Genomic DNA, 15892 nt, shown 5'->3' on the forward strand with positions numbered 1-15892 from the left:
CTCCCAGACTCAGCTGGTGGTCTCAGATGAATAAGGTTGTACTGACTGCTTATTGGGTGCCAAGAAATAAAAAAACAAAGACAGACAGTAACATTCTGTTTTTTTTCAGTGTTTTGTTTTTTTGATGGACCATTTCTATTTCAACAGAAGCATTATTTAATCACTTTAAGGAATGAGTTGTCTTGCCTGTGCACGCTCAGCTGTTAATACCAATGTATACTTGCAATGAATCAAGCTCATGCTCATTCACTGCCTTACACTCATATGCCTGTAGATGTCCAAATTATCAATAATAAATAGAGTTTGCTTGTTCTAGCTTTTTTTTCCCAGCATGGATTTGTTTTTTCTTAAAACATGACAGGACTTTTCTGAGGCAACTAGGAAAGCAAGAGAAGGGAGCACCTTGTGTTCTGCATAAATCTGATGTTATGCCTTGCACTGAATCATATGATTATGTGGTAATGGACTGTATACAGTATGTTATGGGTGACGCATATAGGAAATTATGGACATGATGGTGCAAAAAAAATAAAGCTCTATGAAGCGCACAACAGTATGAACTTGCTACAGCTAATTCCTATTTGGCTTGTGAAAAACACTCTGGAAGATGTCCAGGATGCAAAAAGGTATTTCTAGAAATGGCTTAAAGCTGCCTACCTATATAAGTAACCATACAGCTGGGCACACTGCTTAGGAAAAATCTCCTTGGAAGTACTTATGCCATGGAGAAAGCAGGCTTACGAAATGAAGGCTAAGAAAGATTTCTTTTAAAATTTATCTCAGTTATTTGTAGATTATATAAATAGGTTTAATATAATCTATGTGTTGTCCTGCTAAATTTGTAACACTACTAATTCTATTTGTTGGAAAGATTGCTATCTAATCAAGTTCAGGTGGACTTTGCATCAGCTACACCTACTTGAACATCTCTTTAGGTGACTGAACCAAAACCCTGTCTTGCAGTGGGACATACCACTGCAATTTCTTAGGCAAACTTAACATTTTCATCTTACGGGCATTTAACCAATATTGGAATGCTAACGACATCCTCCCCCTTTCAGATCTATTTCTGGTAAATAGCAGAAAAGATAATACAAATAAAATTATAAGCAAGTGTTTAAAATAGGAAGTCCTTTGAAAGAGGTAGAAATTTGCATTACACTTTCAGGTTGTAGATTTGCCTGGGGTATAAAACTGTGCTAGTTGTATTACTGACTCTGCCCTTAGAAGAGAGGATGGAGAAGGGGGAGGACCACGATGTCCATTTCTTATGATGAAATAAAATTGCTGTCATACTGCAGTCCTTTCTATTTCTTATTTCTTAGCTGGGGGCCTGCACAGCTGGTGAATTCAAAATATAGTACATATTTTCCAAGGTTTTCCTCCTCCCCCAGTGAAAAGCTCACCCAGGCAGGTTCTTTCTTACTTCCATTTCTCATCCCCATGATCTCACCACTGTCCTCATTCCTCTAGAGAGAGAGGCTGATTGAAGGGTATGAACAAGGATGCCTCTGGGAGTAAACCAGGTAGAGTCACGGAAGACTCGGAAGAGAGGAAGGGAGAAAGGAAGGGAGGAAGGGTGGAAGGGGTGATGGAGCAGTTTGTTTACAGCAGTGGCCACGTGTTCTGATTGCTTTTACATCCAACAGCACCTTATAGTCATTTACTGCTGTGGTGATAAGTGTTAATAGGGTATTTCCAGAAAACCTGCAATAATCAAGTTTCAAGTGCAGGTGCAAACTTGATTTATGCTCCCTTCACCCTTCCACTGTCAGATGGGTGCAAATGAGCATATGCATAAATGAAAGACTACAACTTTATGTGCTAATTTTGATGAAAGATAAATCTTTAGTCTTTGTTTCACTGCATCTTGTGATTATAAACTTTTTGTCTTTTGTGTTTTGACTGCTATTACAGTAGCTTTCAACTCATTTGTATGAACAGGAGTCATTGCTATGGCAGATAAACCTGTAATTTTTTGTGTTGCAGTAGGTACATATCTAAAAAAGACTGAATCACAGAATCATTTAGGTTGGAAAAGACCTCCAAGATTGTCAAGTCCAACCTTTGACTGATCAGCACCTTTTTAACTAGATCACAGCACTAAGTGCCATGTCCAGGCATTTTTTGAACAGCACCCTTATTTTATTACCCTAAGTGAAATATTAGAATTGCTTTGGTTCAATAACAATGATTGTCATAATATTTTGCATCTTCATAACACCATTCAGTCAGTCTATTCAAGGATTTGCAGTTCTAACATCAAATCAACAAAGCCTTTATGTTATTGCCACTTTTCTGGCTCTGCCTGGTGTATTTTTCAGAGTAAAGGCCACTTTTATTTACTTTTTTTAAAATCACTCCAGAGGCAATGCCAGCATTAAAAAAATAATGGAAATGTTTTATGAATGGGAAAACTGTACGTTAAGATCTCTGTTGAAACAATCAATGCAGAAGGCAGGCCTGATATCAGACTACCCTTTCCATTCTACACAGCAACAAAATCAGAATATTATTGAATTGTAGGGCTGGAAGAAAATTCAGGAAGTCAGGATGGTGCTGTGCAAGTACCACATATTGTGCATCATTTCTTGTTATGGCTGGACATACAACAAGCTCGTTGCCAAAAGGCAGGGCCGAGAAGAAGGCACATTCCCGGGATGGGTTGTGTTTGCATTCTCTGGCTCTGTGACCACTGGCTGTGAGCACACTGTTACCATCACCAGACATGCATCTGTCACAGGAGATGGAGTGCCAACATTTTAGCTGTCAAACACATACCTATGGCACTACCTGGCATTTGCAGAGCCTTGGGGGAGGGCAAGGCACAGAGTTTAAAATTTCACCCCTATCACAGCAAATTAAGCTGATAGATCTTGCATAACTGTAAATGTACATGGAAAACAACTTGAGAACCACTTATTTTATCCTGAGTTTTAACTCCGGATGAATATCAATTCCGTACTTCCTCCTCAGCCTTCTCTCTGTGGCACTAGATATTTCCTGCTCCTCCTTCACCAGCAGGGTGGAACCCAGAATCATGCCAGCACTCCAGATGAGGCCTCATCCATACCCAGTAAAACAAAATAGCTGTCTATTGTGTCCTTACAGAACACTGATATGAATACAGCCCACAGTGGCAGTTTCTTTTTTTGCAACCACATTACCCATCCATTCATATTCCTGTGTGATCCACCCCAACTACCAGATGCTTTTCTGCAGTGCTATAGCTAAATTATTCCCTGTTTGTACTCATGCATTTCATTTTCTCTCCTTTGTCTGTGCTGAATTTCATCTTACTGATCTTACACTGAGTTTTGATCTTATCCCACAAAGTGTGTGCCACCTCGGACATCCTTGGCAGCATGGAGCCATCTCTTTCATTCCTGTAAGTATGTTTGCCCCTCTCCAGTCCCATGGCTCCTTGCCTATCCTCTTACAGACCTTCAGGTAAATGAAGGGCTGGTGAAGAGGAACACACTTCAAGTCTGACACAGGTTTAACCACCTGGTTTGTGCCCTTGATCAGACTCTAAACCCCAGGAGCACCCATGGATGTATGGGATAAGCCAAGCTACATGAGTGAGTCCCTGTTGAACTTGTTGCACAGGTTGGAGCAAGTACACCAAGCACTGGCAGGGTCCAGCACTTCATGGTCCAGCACATAATCCCACTTGTCCCAGTCTGAAAGGTTCACAGCTATGGCTTGTTCCTTGAGATACCAGTATACAGTGGATGACAGGCTCTGAGGGCACTCTTCCCACTTCCTCTCCTTACTACTGATTTTGGAGAACAAGCAAAATGTAGACTCAAGACCTGTGTGGTGCCACTTGAGGCTGTACCCAAAATACAAAATGCTTGAAGAAGTTTATACTCACATCAGAGGCTCCCATGATTTGGGCTTAATGAAGATAGCAATGGGATAGAGTTGTGCAACTTGTAGTCGTTTGATAGCATTTCCTGACACATCAAGTATACAGTGCTTGCCCTGTTGGAAACAAATGAGCATGTGTTTATTTTTGCAAACTTCGCTGCAGATCAGCCAAGAGACAGGAAGCAAATCTGCGATGCAGTGCCCTGGAATGGGGCCATTACTGGCACACCAGGGAAGGGGGAGCCCTCACTGCGCTCCACTACTCTGCATCCTTTCCTTTGCTTTGATGCCAGTATAAATATACACTGGTGATATGGGAACAAACTTGGGGTTTATTTTCTACTGGGATGAAATTTACAGTGGCAGGAGGATTTTCTTGAGATGAGGAAGATCAGTTCATAAAAGTAATAGGATGTCCATGTTCTTAGTGATTAATTCAGTCCTCGTTTACAAAGACTCCCTGTGTCACCTGAGGCAAATAATTTAATCTTTCTGTGATTTGTTCTTTTGCCTCTTTGAAAGTGATTTAGTTTATCTACCTGTCTTACAGAGGTAGAAAGCGTAGAGGAAGAGTAGAGGCTGTTTTGAGGAGTACTTGGGGCACTGCGTTAGAACCCTGAATCCATGGCACTACAGCCAAGTACAGAGAGTGCCAAGGATGATGTCATTCAAAGTCAGAGACTCCATTTGTGGAGTCATTACAAAGCCTATAAATATTAGGATGCTGTTTTGCAGCTATTTTATATTTTTGGCAGAGAATCATGTCTGAGACACAATGTGGAAACAAAGCAGATCATGTTGCACTGGCAATAAAACTATTGCCAACCTACCCTTTCTGCCACAAATCTCACAGACTGGACACTAGTTCCATATAAATTATCATTGTACTGCCCAGCTTCTATAAATTTGTGCTCTTGGATATCTTTTTCCATTTGTTCTCTTGAAATGACAAAATGATAATCTCTCCCATCCACTTCATAGTCACGCTTTGGCCGCGTGGTATCTGCATGAAAAAAAAGACAGAAGATCAGGAAGTCTGCAAAAACATTTAGTGCAGAAAATACAGCTGTGGTTTGTTCAGTGGGCAATGCTGGGTCTGCTCTAAGTGAAGGCACTTCACCTCTGACAGCAGATCTTTGGCTACTACATATTATTTTTAATGGAGCTATGACAATAAAGTTGTCTTTTTGTACTAATACCTTCTGATGTTTACCTCCAATCAATACAGACTTAAATAAAATTAGAGTTTACCAGAATTCCACCTTTTGCAGCAGAATCACACACAAACCTCAAATATAAAATGCATTTCATATTTTAAATTTAATGTTATTACTGTGATAAAATGAATTGTCATCTCATCAACTCAATTTAGCCTTATTTAGAAGCCTGATTCTGTTCTCATCTCTAGTGGTTTTAAGTTAGTGTATTGCCAGAGACAACCATTTAAAATGAAGTACAACTGCAATCAGGGCCTCAAATAAACAGCAAGCTCTAATGTTCCGAGATATAAATACTCTGATTAATTCCGGGTCCAACATTGCTTTCTGAGTCAACAGACTATATCTCAGACAAATCACAGATTACTCCTTATATTTATTGGTGGATGCTGTGCAATTGAGTTGAAACATTTTACATTTTACCAGTATTTCAAACTTTTATCTTATTTAAGAAACCACAGATTGATTACTAAACTGAGTTAGTGGCTAGAATTTTTCTTGTTTAAAAGTGTCCTAGGGCTTTGGAGACAATTCTTTTGAGAATTTTTTTCCGGATCTTCACAACCTTTTTTTTTTTTTAATTTATTTGTTCTTTCCCCTTTTCTGTCTGATGAAAAAATGACTTTTGAGAAACTCAATTATGTATAGTTCATGAATGCTGCTTTCACAGAAATGTACTTAATGTGTGGCACCAAGGGATTCAGTTCACTCTGCTGCAGAACTAGGAGTAAAATCATACTTACGTGGTACACAAGACCCAAACTTATCAGGGAATTCAGATATCAAATCATCATTGATCCGATCTTTCATAGGACCCAGAATAATAACTGGCCTGGTGTAATTAACTGAAAAACAAAAAAGAAAGGCACATTTAGATGATCTTACTGGCAATAATAAATGAATTTACCCAAATATGTGCTAACCAGGGTTGCTGTCTTTATGTATGAAGTGAAAACTTAGGTGCACATTTTATTAATGGATATTTCATTTATTGACATGAAAAAGGGAATGGAATGGGTACCACTGCAGAGCTCTGTGATGGTCCATGCACACATCAAATGACTATGTAGAAGCATAGATATATTTGCTATTGCTCAACAAGGCCACTCAACAATGCTTGCAGATGGACTCTTCCATGAGGCATGGAAAGGCTGTTGCAGCATTTTTTTCTCCTCAAGTTATATAAGTGCATCCTCCATTAAACCAGATGGATGTGCTCCCATTTTAAGTTGCCTTTCCATAGGTTTGTCTACCCTGGACAGTGGCACACATCACATGAGAAGCAAAATAATAAAGGCTTTCCATGTAACAATATTGCAGTAAATCTAGAAAATCTACATCAATATTTTATAGATCGATTAATGTACTGTACTAGTAAAGCCCGTGAGAACGTGCTAGGGAGAGTCCTAGGAATGTCAGGAAGGGGGGCTGCCAAGGAATACCATAACATCAGGTTTTTTCATTTGAAAACAGACTGAGTGTCTATGAAAAAGAAGCCACAGAGAAACTGGGACTGGCAAAGCAAGGCTTACTGCTCTGCTGGCCCCCAAACTCTGAAACGAAAAATATAAGGAAGAGTGATAGAAAAGAAGATGAAACTTACTTTCCTGTCTTGTGACAGGTTCATAAGAAAGGATGCAGTCTTCTTGGCCTCCTGATGAGAGAAGAAAGACAAGAGATTGAAGCTGATAAGCAACATGTCGGGTATTTAAGTTTGATAAAATGCTTCACATAGAGACAGACCAGGTTCAACACTTCTCTTTTGATAAGCCTCTCACCTGAACCATTCCAAAGCCCATAATAACTTCCATGTATGGAGACAGTTTTTTCCTTCCCCACCCTCCCCTTCCATGTGTTTCAATTCTATTTACTGAAATTGGGCTTTTTTATTGATGGGCAACATGCCTTTATTTATGATTTGATACAAGGCTGTTTACAAGGATAGTGCAGAGCTTTAAGATGCAATACTTTTCCTACTGTTAAGGCCCTAAAATGTTTCTGCAGAGTAAATCAACAGGCTACCTAGACAGAACCATTTTTATCCACAGAATATATATATTTTGATTGATTGTTCTTCAGTGCATAGCCTCCATAGTCTAGTGCATTCACAGCCTAACATCTAGCTATGAGCTATTTTCTGATCCTTATCCTTTCGCTGAACACAAACCACAGACTCACAGAACTGTTGGGACTGAAAGGGACTTTCAGCTTCTGGAGATCACCTAGTCCAATCATCCCCTGTTAAAGCACCTAGAACAGGTTGTACAGGATCATGTCTAGGCAGGTTTTGAATATCTTCAGTGAAGGTCTCACAGCATCATGTTTTATACATTTGTTCTCCCTCTGCCCTGTTAGGACAGTGCTGTTTCCTCATGGTGACATTTAGGGGACTAAAGCAGAGAAATTTGCCATGAGAAACAAGTGGCACTGTATGGACCATGACTTGGGTGCAGGTGTGCAATCCCTATGCATCACTGTCCTTCCATCCAAGGGAGTGAAAAAGGAGAGGGAGGAGGATTCATCACCTAAAGCATGAATAATTACTGCTCATTTCTCTTTCTGGGTGACTGTCACATACTTGGTACCACATGAGGGCTCTGGCAGGTTCTAAATACAACTTAGCAAAGTTTAAAATGATGATTTTATTTTTGCTCAGTTCAGGGCTTGTCTCCGAGAAGATCCACAGATGGGATTTTGCAACTAATTTATATACTACAGAAGAAAGAGTATCATAAGGCATACCAGTGCTTTATAAAATAGACAGGGTTGCCTTTGTTTCATCTGCTTGCATGCACATAAGCACCTGTGTTATATTATTCTGGTGGGCTCCTGTCAAACCAAAGTGTGCACATAGAGGGGAAGGGTGCTGCCTTGCCTGATGGAAATACATGTAGGATTTAGAGGGGGGTACACCTCACCCAGAAGTAGTCTGACTGCTGTCTGAGTTGCCCTCGAGACTCCACTAACTGCATTAACAAGCTTTGTGTTGGATGCAATGCCTAGCTCCCAAGAAGGTACAAAATTCTTTGTGGTTAGACTTTAGGCTGACTCCCAGCCCATGAATCTACTATGTGTGTGATATAGTATCTAGGCAGCAGTGACAAATGTGTAAGAGAGCTCTTCAAGTAAAAATAATGTTGTAATTATTGACAGTGATGGAAACAGCAAATGAAAAACTGTACTGATGTGTTAGGAGAGAGGGAGAACTGACAGGACCAATTCCAGCCTAGCAATGGTGCTGAAGCAGCAAAGGAGAGCACATAATTTTTAATAAAAGGAAGAGATTAGACAGCATTTGAGGATAAGGCCACATGACATATGAGGAGTGTGGACAAGGGATTTTCTTTCTTTTTGCAAATGTTTGATATTGTAATCACTTTTCTTTGGCTTTTTGAAAAGTTGGAAACCTAGAACTATTGTTACACTAGTTTTATGCATCAGATGTATTGGTTTCCCTTAAGTTTCTCAGTAAATTTTAGGGGTGATGTAGAACTCAGGGTGTCTCATTTCTCTAGAGATGAAAAAACCCACTCTCCAGGCTGGACAAGGATGTTCCTGCTTTGTCTGTCCTCTACCCCATGGGAGCCAAGGCTATATTTTTCAATAGCCTGAGAAAGTCAGTCTTGGGTTGGGCGATGAAGCTATCACATACCAACCAAATGGAGGGGAGCCTTGAAAATACTTGTTTCAATAGCAAACAGATCAACAGCAGGAGTTTCATTGCACTAATTTCAGAAACCTGAGGCTTGAGTACTTATGTCTAAGCTAGTCCCTAGATACCTTTTGGAGCCAAAGGCTGCCTTCAAATAGGCAAGTGCTTATTCTAAGACATGAGTCATCTGACCTATTTTACATGTCTACTTTGTGAGGAGAGAAAAAGTCAGAAGGGTGAGTTTGTCTCCATTGTTCCCTAACAGCATTTAGACAGCAAGGTCAGATGCTGTTTAAAAACCAAGGTCAGACATCTGCAGTTAAGCAGCAGAATCTCATGGGAGTGCCAGGGTCAATAGCAATTGGAAGAAAACAGACAATAACTCTGAAACTATTGTTGGTTTTTTCTTCCTGTGGACTAATACTTGGCTTTGGCATAGATTTATAACCAGCACTGATAAGCCAGCACAGATTTTACTTTCTTTTTCGCCCAGTCTCTGGCAGACATGTCTCCATACTAAAGGTTTTGTTACATCCACACTCTCTGAAGGGTATGGGCTAGGGAGAAAAACAAGCCTGGTTTCACAGAAGTCTTGTGAAAGTGAGGCCAAGTTAAAGGCAAAGAAAAGTCCTCCAGCCCACTCAAACTGTGCTGAAGTTTTAGCCATTGGAAATGGTTGGAGTAAGTAAGGAGAAACTTTGAGGCTGACTGTGATGCACAGGAACTTAAAGACAGACTTCTTCCCGAGGTAAGGATCTTCAGCCCACAGTTCCAGACTCAACATGGGAGTGTGGGGAAAAGCTGCACCATTTCCACTACTTTTCTTTTCTGGAAAAAGGACTCAGAAAGCTTAAATTTCTAACTGAATAAAATCCTGCCATATACTGTCCAGACAAAATCCTCTAGGTCCTCAGAGGCTGTTTTGCATGTTAACTATACCAGATGGTACTCTTTAATGATCTCCACTCGGTCAGTACTGCATAGTTCTCAAGTAGTCCATAAGTATTAAGTATAATGAAGAGCTCTAGAGTCAATCAATAATCAGATTGCTATAACCTTGTGATGGCTTTGAGGGGTAAGACACAGTGTGAAATCCATCAGGACACAGGCTCTTATCATTTGCCTAAGCCTCATTTACCACCCACATTAGCAGCTTAATTAGCACAGGTTAGCTGTATTGATCTGGAAAATCTTTGTGACATTTAACAGCTAAAACAAGAAGAGAAAAAAAGAAAAAGATCTCTCTGTAGGATTTTGGTATGTTCCCCTGTTCTTCAGTAAAATCCCATCAAGTCAAAAAAAGCAGAAAATAGATAAAATAAGGAAACAGAAGAAAGAAAAAGGAAAGTTACCTAAATGTAATATAATTATGGGTAAAATTATTGGAGAACTTTCACTCTCTCAGGACCACTCCCTGCTTCTCTTTGTTCTTGGTTTGCCTGTTGGTGTTTTCTCATGGTTGGGAAGAGAAGAATAACCTTGAGTTTGTTATAACTCATAACCTCTATAAATGGGGCAGCAAGGTCCTGCGCTGTCAGATAAATTCCATAAGGAGTATTAATTTAATATTTTTGAGGGATTTTATAGGTTTTCAGATGGGTTTTGGGCTAACATATGAATTACCTGAGTTGTATTTGCAAGATTTTGGAGAAATCAATTTCTTGCTTTGTTTCTTCTGCACAGACTGCACTGGACAGTCAATACCCCAGCCTCTATTTGGTTCAAAATCCCTTTGCTGGGCCCCTATTTATGTGAATAAACACATGATTTTTGGAAATATCTTGATAGCTATGAAAAGCTGGAAATCCAATATGTAAAAAGATCATCAGTAGTCTGAGCATGAACTTATGACTGCAAAGTTGTCTACGGGCAAAGATCAATATAGCTGTGTGGGTACAAAATGAGACTGCAATACTTGTGCCAATTTGAGTATACCTGAATCATACAGCAATTCTGGGGAGCCAATGCAAGTGTCCTTATTAATCAATTATTGTAATAATCAGGACTACTTTAACCTTGTTCTGAATCTTCAAATCTCATTAGAAAAGTGACTTGCTAATTTGCTGACAGAGGGTAAAATTTTTTTTCTATCACTTTTTCTTATTTTCAACTTTTAGTTATGTATTGTCTCTCTAGATAATTGGTGCAATCACAACCAATCATGCAATTAGACTAAATAGATGCGACAATGTGTGTGTAATTTTGATGACAGTCGTAAAAACCTTTACTGAACTATGTGTAAGAGTGTTACAACACATATGTAGGAGAGAGACTTGAAATTCATGCCCATTATGAAAATCATGTCTCGCAAAATAAAAACTGATGAGTCCATGGTAAAAAATCTGTCCTTACAAGCTTGGTTTGAAAAAGAAATCAGAACATTTTAAGGTACAGGGCTCAAAATAAACTTTCAATCATGGTTTGATTAACTGGTCCAGGGAGTTGTCAAAATTGGCTGTATGTGTCCTTATCACAAAAAGAACAACTTTCTGCTAGACCAGTACTTTATATACCACTCTGCAAACTTGACTTTACTGCTGAGAACGGGAACAAATAAACTAACATAGACTTCATAATAGCATGGCTGTGTGATTCAGCAGCAGCTGTGTAGCAACTCAACTGCTTTAAGATGTAGCAACTCAACTGCTTTAAGATCAAGCCAGCATTTGTTCCTGGCCCCAAAATACTATTCTTATTTATAAAGGGTTAGATTCTGCTCTCAAATGTGTCTGCGGTTCCCACTGAAATTAATGGAGCTGAAGGTGATCTTCTGGGAGAAAGAATATCTCACTGTTGGCTGCAGCCCTATTTTTCATAACAAACCAAGTGTTGAGGGCACTGGTAGAAGAAATCTGGTTTACTTTTTGCAACTTCTTGTTGCTTAGAAGTGGTCAAAGAATTTTCTCTTGAGACCACATAGGAAGACTTTCAATTATATTTTTGAAATAAAAAATATCTGACTTCTGTCAAAAGACTGACAGAACCCTGAGACATAAGCAACACTTCAGCCAAATACTCAAATTTTTAAGCAATACGTTTTTCTAAAAAGTAATGAACACATCAGAATATCTCCTAGAAAAAGCCCAGTTGATTTGTAACCCCCCTATTCCTCACTGTCCAGCTTACAGCCTGGACATTTCTCAGAAGCCTTCAATATTGCTGGTTTGGAATGGTTCTAGGAATGATCAAATAGTACACTATTTGATACTAGCTACTTTTAACTAAATGCTCATCATGAGAAGCAAAAGTTAGAGAAATGTATTAAAACAATTGCCAGAGACCTACTAGAAAAAATGCAGAACACCTCACTCTGGACTCCAACTGGCCTGTTTTTATAGGGATATATAAGAAGGTCTGCAGGAGAACACTCTGCACTTGCCAGTCATTTCTTACCCACACACTTTTTCTGTGTTCTGGCCAAGGTGTGAATTGCTGATTTCATAGAATCACAGACGCACAGAATCATTTAGGTTGGAAAATACAAGTATAACTCTGCCAAGTCCCACTAAAACATGTCCCTGAGCATGTCTTTTAAATCTCTCTAGAGATGGTGAATTAACCATGTCCATGAGCAGCCTGCTCCAATGCTTGATAACATTTTCAGTGGAAACATTCTACTGTCTAATCTAAATCTTCCCTGGTGCAACTCGAGGCCATTTCTTCTTTCTGTTGGTTGTTACTTAGGAGAAGACACTAACCCCACCTCACTACAACCTCTTTTCATCTGCTCCTCATCAGACTTGTGCTCCAGACCCCAGCTCTGTTGCCCTTCTCTGAACATGCCCCTCAATGTCCTTCCAGTAGTGAGAGGACCAAAATTGAACACAGGATTTGAGGTGTGGCCTCACCAGTGCCCAGTACAGGGGGACAGTCACTGCCCTGGTCCTGCTGATAACACAATTGCTGATGCAGGCCAAGATGCCATTGGCCTTCTTGGCCACCTGGCACTCTGGGCTTACATTTGGCTGCTGTTGACCAGCACTCCTTTTCCACCAGGCAGGTTTCCAGCCACTCTTCCCACAATTCAGAAAGCAGTGGGGCAGGCAACCCCTTTCTTCCTGCTAATTTGCTGAGGAAACAGAAAAGAATAGAGGCACAGGGGCAAGGTCACAACCCCATGCAAATCCCTTGATTCCTCCAGCAGTTTTCTATTTACCCCCCATGAATTTTCCAGCTTCACTTTTTTTCTCCTCTCAGTATGCTCCATGTCACCAGTGCACAGACTGAGGGCTAGATGAGTTTGCAAATCAACACACATGGTGTCCTTGTAAAAGAACTTGTAGTGCCTCACCTTGAACACACAGACTGCTCAAAGTGACACTACATCACACTGCAGAACAACTCTGCAGTGTGGCTGGGTCCAAATGGAGTTAATACAAACTCGGTTCTGTGGCGGTGGCTGACGCTGGGCTCCATTCCCAGCTACCCAGATGCGAACAAGAACAGCAGAAATAGTAACTGCATGCTGTCTTGTTCTGCCAGGAATGTTACCCTGGGCCCTCATTATTTTTTTTCCCCCTTTAATAAGGAATAAATAAACAAGGAGGCAGTGAGGAATACTTCAGGAAATCTTCTAGGATTATGTCTGGTAATCACTCTTCCCACACCAGAGATGTCGATAAGCTTTTACAGTGTAGGGTCCTTTCTCAACAGTGCCACAAAGTGAGAACTGTAGTGAAATAAGAGAACTTCCTTTGACAGGCCTCATCTCTCTTATTTCCATCCCTCACAATTTGTTGACTCCACTCTCTGATCACCTGCCTCTCACTGTCATCTGATTTTTCTGGGTTCCTGACACATAATTTTTCTAGGGGAGATTTGCTGTGATGAGCTGTACAATGGGATGTACTGTCAACACAGCAGATCTCAGATCTCTTTATCTGAAGATTCAAAGATTAATCGTCTGGACTCAGGAGGGCTTTAATTCTCCACAGGAGATGTGCTGATGTACCATGGCCAGGTAGAAATTGAACACAGTCAGGTTAGACTTCAGGTGCCACCATGGTCATCTGAAACAGTAGTTTCCATCCAGTTGCTAATTTGTCAAGGTCATGCCTTCAAATATCATGTTAGCACACACCAATGAATCCTTAGCAAATGAAATCAGGCCCTTTGGGCACCAGGTTCTGTATTTTAAATCCTCTTTCATTTGGCATTATCTAAGATGGGCTTCCTCTGCTTCTTAATGGCATAGCTATCCTGTGGGCAGAGAAGAAATCCCTGCCAGAATCTTCTCCACCAGGCGGAAGTTGTTGGCAATAATGTGTGGGGAAATCCAGCCAACAGGATGCTGCTGGAGGGAGACCAGAGCTTGCCCAGATGGAAACCACTCTAGAAGGAGAGTGACCGCCATGAGCAGTTGTTACTCCAGCACTACTTTTCCTTCCAAGTATCTATGTCCCAACTAACTTTCCCAAATTGTTTCTATTACCTTTCTTGCACCTCAGAATACACACTTTATTTTAAGCTATTACACAGCTAATGAAGAACTGGCTACCTGGCCTGTCTTATGATCAAATTTGGTAAAAGGCTTTTGTGGACATGCCCCAAATGTTTGGCTGCAACTGGGCCTCCTATTAAGTCTGCTGTTTGGGGCAGTTCATCAGCCTAGATTCTCCTCTGGGCTTTTACCCTGAGCTTTTCCTGAAATACACAGATCTGGATGAGATTTGACTTGTGTGAACTTTTGAAAATTTAACCCTTTGACTTGTTCCTGATTGTAAAGTCAGTCTGGGGAAAGAGCATCTTATATGTCAATATAAATATAACCAAAAATAAAATCCTCCTCTCCTCCCAAGTAGAGGGCACATTAAAAATAATACAGCTCAGAATTGGATCTTGGCAATTCAAGAGTGCCTACTGTTTTCTTGTGACTCTGGCAATTGCTTTCCAAGGAAACCTTTTCAATACAAGAGAATACAAACTATTTTACCATTTCTGAATAGGACAAGGTTAGCTGTTTTGCTGAAACAAACCAGTCTTTATCAACAGAGCTCAACTGCTATGTGTTATACCAGGACTAGTAAACATGAGGTATGATACCATTGATTACCTGAATGTATGTGGCTGCTTAGCACAAGTGCTGAGTGACTGGTGGAAAACTTGATTTGTTAAGCAAATGGCTTGAATAAATTAAACAATTGGGTGATCTAGCAAGAAGTCTGTCATTTTAGTTATCTTTTATTACATTTATAGTAATTTATTTAATGCCTTGGGTTTTTTTTTGCTTTTCAGAACTTCCAAAAAATAGTGATACTGGTTAAATTTATGGGCATTACTAAGAATTACCCAGAACATACAACCTGCCTCCTGGTCATATGATGAAACAGAGACTGTTAAGTCCAACCAAATCAGGTTGCAGTGTTGGGACCTCCACCTACATGGTATCAGTGACATTCAGTGGCAGTGCCTAAGCAGTGGTCTATCTTACCTTTTTTTAAAGACTGCAATATGAATTAAGAAGTCTGTACTGTCAAAAGTAAGGGCTCAACAAAATTTCTGGGATATGACTTTGATCTCCATACAGGCACACAGAAATGCAAGTAAAAATTGTGACCTTGTAAAAAGGATGCCTCTTGCAGATTTGACTATGGCTGTGCAGTAACTATACTCTTAAAAGATCATCATGAAACTTCCCCCTGCCCTCACTGAAATAAACTTTTCTCACTAAATGAAATAATCCTGATTTGCATAGGCTACCCGGAGCCAGGTTTAATTTTATGTTCCTAATACATCACAAGTAACAACCTTTCTCCCTCTCTTATAAAGTTTGCCAGTTTTCTTTTATAGCTTTGTACTCAAGACATGGTCATAAATTTGAATTCCAAGCCATTTGCTCCAATGATCTTTTTCACATTAACAAAAGAGTAGCAAGGAGAGAAACAAAATAAAAGAAACAAACAGAACAAGCAATGCAAAGTAAAAGGACTCTAATGAAAGCAGTAACTTACTGTAGCTACTTTCACTATCGCTGGCATTAGAAGAAACATGTTCTGCAAGAACAGTACAGCAAATTAAAGAACATAACCAAGCACCACAGAGCTGCAGAAACTTAAAAGAACTGCCACAGTCATGCAAAGGTAGTTATGCAGAGCAAAATTAAAAACTGTGCAGTGTCATCACCTGAAAATGCTCAGGTATTTTACAGAGG

At 40.0% G+C, this 15892-nt stretch overlaps 1 protein-coding gene and 1 long non-coding RNA gene across 12 annotated transcripts in view; one reads left to right on the forward strand and one right to left on the reverse strand.

Moving 5' to 3' along the window:
- The window catches only part of LOC138110973 (uncharacterized), a 138275-nt gene that overhangs the window by 65758 nt on the left and 56625 nt on the right, over positions 1-15892 (forward strand). The gene's annotated exons all lie outside the window — the stretch shown is intronic.
- Positions 1-15892, reverse strand: part of DLG2 (discs large MAGUK scaffold protein 2) — a 1009135-nt gene that overhangs the window by 3966 nt on the left and 989277 nt on the right. For all 11 annotated transcript variants that reach the window (XM_069015930.1, XM_069015936.1, XM_069015961.1 and 8 more), the window contains 4 exons: positions 6694-6744; positions 5834-5935; positions 4704-4876; positions 3878-3987 (listed from right to left, as the gene is read on the reverse strand). In XM_069015930.1, coding sequence (XP_068872031.1) covers positions 3878-3987; positions 4704-4876; positions 5834-5935; positions 6694-6744 — 436 coding nt within the window. The remainder of the gene's footprint in view (positions 1-3877; positions 3988-4703; positions 4877-5833; positions 5936-6693; positions 6745-15892) is intronic.

Source organism: Aphelocoma coerulescens, chromosome 1 (assembly GCF_041296385.1).
Source record: "Aphelocoma coerulescens isolate FSJ_1873_10779 chromosome 1, UR_Acoe_1.0, whole genome shotgun sequence".
Classification (NCBI taxonomy): Eukaryota; Metazoa; Chordata; class Aves; order Passeriformes; family Corvidae; genus Aphelocoma; species Aphelocoma coerulescens.